The sequence below is a fragment of the Myotis davidii genome, unplaced genomic scaffold (assembly GCF_000327345.1).
Source record: "Myotis davidii unplaced genomic scaffold, ASM32734v1 scaffold188, whole genome shotgun sequence".
In the NCBI taxonomy this organism is placed as follows: Eukaryota; Metazoa; Chordata; class Mammalia; order Chiroptera; family Vespertilionidae; genus Myotis; species Myotis davidii.
This window is the reverse complement of record NW_006299270.1, coordinates 232,200-234,944: the sequence shown is the minus strand read 5'-3', so window position 1 is coordinate 234,944 and position 2,745 is coordinate 232,200. Positions and strand designations below refer to the sequence as shown.

The 2,745-nt window shown below is 40.5% G+C and overlaps 1 protein-coding gene across 1 annotated transcript in view; it reads right to left on the bottom strand.

The window, feature by feature from the left end:
- Window positions 1–1,263, bottom strand: part of CLEC12A (C-type lectin domain family 12 member A) — a 7,288-nt gene extending 6,025 nt beyond the window's left edge. Inside the window, exons 1-2 of the mRNA XM_015571185.1 lie at window positions 818–1,263; window positions 542–640 (exon numbers count right to left, since the gene is read on the bottom strand). Of these exons, the coding sequence (XP_015426671.1) occupies window positions 542–640; window positions 818–908 (190 nt within the window). The 5' untranslated portion in view covers window positions 909–1,263. The remainder of the gene's footprint in view (window positions 1–541; window positions 641–817) is intronic.
- Window positions 1,264–2,745: the final 1,482 nt, after the last annotated feature.

Below are 2,745 nucleotides of genomic sequence, written 5' to 3'. Positions count from 1 at the left end.
AAGAGACTAAGTACCATACTGGAAGGAATCCGTTATAAGGCCCCCTTTATGTTCACATATCACTTATAATCATTCCAAAGCCTCAATTCAAAGAGTGAACTTCCTTGTAAAACTCATGCAATTCTAAGTGTCTTTCCATTCGATCAAAACGAGGGTGACGCCCTGGCCAGGTGGCTGGGTTGAAGCATTGTCCCATACACCAAAAGGTTTTGGGGGACATACTAGAAGTAACCAATCAATGCTTCTCTTTCTATCGAAGTAACCAATCAATGCTTCTCTTTCTATTGATGTTTCTATTGATGTTTCTCTTTCAATCAATGCTTCTCTTTCTATCGACGCACTAGAAGTAACCAATCAATGCTTCTCTTTCTATCAATGCATCTCTCTCTCTCTCTCTCTCTCTCTCTCTCTCTCTCAGCCTCTCTCTTTTTCTCTCTCTCTTCCTCTCTCGCCCTCTCTCTAAGAATCAATAAACACATCCTTGGGTGAAGATTAAAACACACATGCACACACACACAAAGAAAACTTGGGTAATACATACACATGCTCCCTAACACTGCCAGTCCAATCAGCAGCAGAAGGCACAGAAGAATCAGGGCCAAGGCTCTCCGACGCCACACATGGGAAGGAGCAGGGGGTGCTGTGGGAAGCAAAATTAGCAAAAAGGCCTGGAAATGGTATACATCTTAATTTGATTCATTCATTTATTCATTTTGCATATTTTTTCTTCCCTAACACGTCCTGGTAAAGCCCTTACACTTCTACCACCTTCTATACTTCTTCCATCTTACAAAACATCCATAGCTCAGAATCTTACCTTTCACACCAACTTGGTCAAACTCTTGAATATTTTCCATCTCACTGGAGTCCTGGAATTTTAGATCTGCATAAGTAACGTCTTCAGACATTGATAGCGATGAAAAGAAAGCTTAACAACCAGAGAGAGAGAGAGAGAGAGAGAGAGAGAGAGGAAGGTTAAACTAACAGTTGAATGTTAAACAGGAGTTATGACTTTTAATTCTGTTTCTAAACTAAAGCTTAAACTTCTGTTTTTAAATCTCTGTATGAACCTCCAACAAGTTTACAAATGAGCCGCAACCCTACTGTGGCCTCAGACACAGAGAACTTGTGCACGAGGGAATATCCTGGCATTCTTCCTCTTATCTCTTCCTTTTTCTTATTTCTCAATGTCTACCAACTACAGAGTAATTTTCGAATTTGTGTCTGGGTATTATCAGTGTTGTACAAGGGCTTATGGGTCACTAGTGCAACATGATGCAGACATCAAATTTATTGGACACAAACTTTCAAGCAGAGAAATAATAAAACAGGCACAAGTCTCAAGCACTCACTGCTCCACAAAAATGGCTTGACACAGATGCCCTGCACATGTCATGGCAAAGGTGCTGGCAGAGGGGGTTTGTCGTAGCCAGGAGACAGCAAAGACACGAAGGGCTCTCCCAGAGAAAGGGAGAGAGTAGGCTCCACCTTGCCACTTTGTGACACAGGTATAGATTAACTTAAAATGAGATAGAATACCTAGTTTCCCTAGAATACGAGAACATGGTCCCTGAGTCCTAGGTTCGATTCTAGGGCGCAGGGACCATGTGAGGGAGTCTGCATACTGATGGCCAATGTTGATATGCCAAAGGCCCTACAAATGGTTTTGCAGACCAGAAAAGCTGAGCTCAGCCTTGCTATCTTTCTGCAGATTGGCTCAATCAATTTGAGCCAGCTTTTAGCTAAGCTACCAAAAGGGGGAAGGAAATGAGTCTCCAGGGTTATGCAGGCAGGCTTCTGGTCTGTGTGACGCAGCATTCTCAAGAGGCAGGCTCATTCGTTTCTTAATCAAGTATGCAAGGTGGAGGTGGGGTTGTGGAACAACTGTTTTTGAGTAAGTTCTTTCTGATTTCATTAGTAAATTTTACCTTAAATTTTGTATTGGTATTCCCCCCATAAATAAGTGATTTATCACTTATTCATCCAATAAGTGATTCTCTCTCATCATTGATGTTTCTATCTCTCTCTCTCCTTCCTCTCTCTCAAGTCAATAAAAATAAATTTTTATTTTTTTTTTTTAAAAAAGAGGTTATGCCCTAGCTGGTTTGGCTCAGTGGACAGAGTGTCGGCCTGCAGGCTGAAGGGAGCTCCCAGGTTCGATTCTGGTCAAGGGCACATGCCCGGGTTACGGCCTGGATTCCTAATAGGGAGTGTGCAGGAGGCAGCTGATACCATAAATATCATAAAATTTTGTTTGTTTTTTACTAAAGAGACTATGTAAAGATTTTTTAAAGTACTTAATAAAAATATCAACTGTTTTATTATATGTTGAAATAGACAGTAAGATTAAGTAAAATAATAGCTCCCTTTCACAAGAGATACTAAATAATAAAAATCATAGATACAAAATAATTAGAAATATGCACAACCAAAAGGACAAAAAAACTTTAAAACTCTTGAACAAAAGAAATTAAAAATAAGAAAACATGCTTTTGGATTGCAAACATCAATATTGTAAGAAAAAAGTCACTTCTCCTAAATGTATCTTGTTAGGTTCGTGACGCAGGAAAAGAGAATCAAGCTGGTCAGAAAAGGGAAAAGAGTTTTAATCCACGTTCTCGGGTGACACCCACGAACCCCAAAGACAGGGCTGGTATGACTCAGTGGTTGAGTGTAAACCCATGAAGAAAGAGGTCATGGGTTTGATTCCTGGCCCTGGTTGTGGGCTCTGTTCCCAACAAGGGG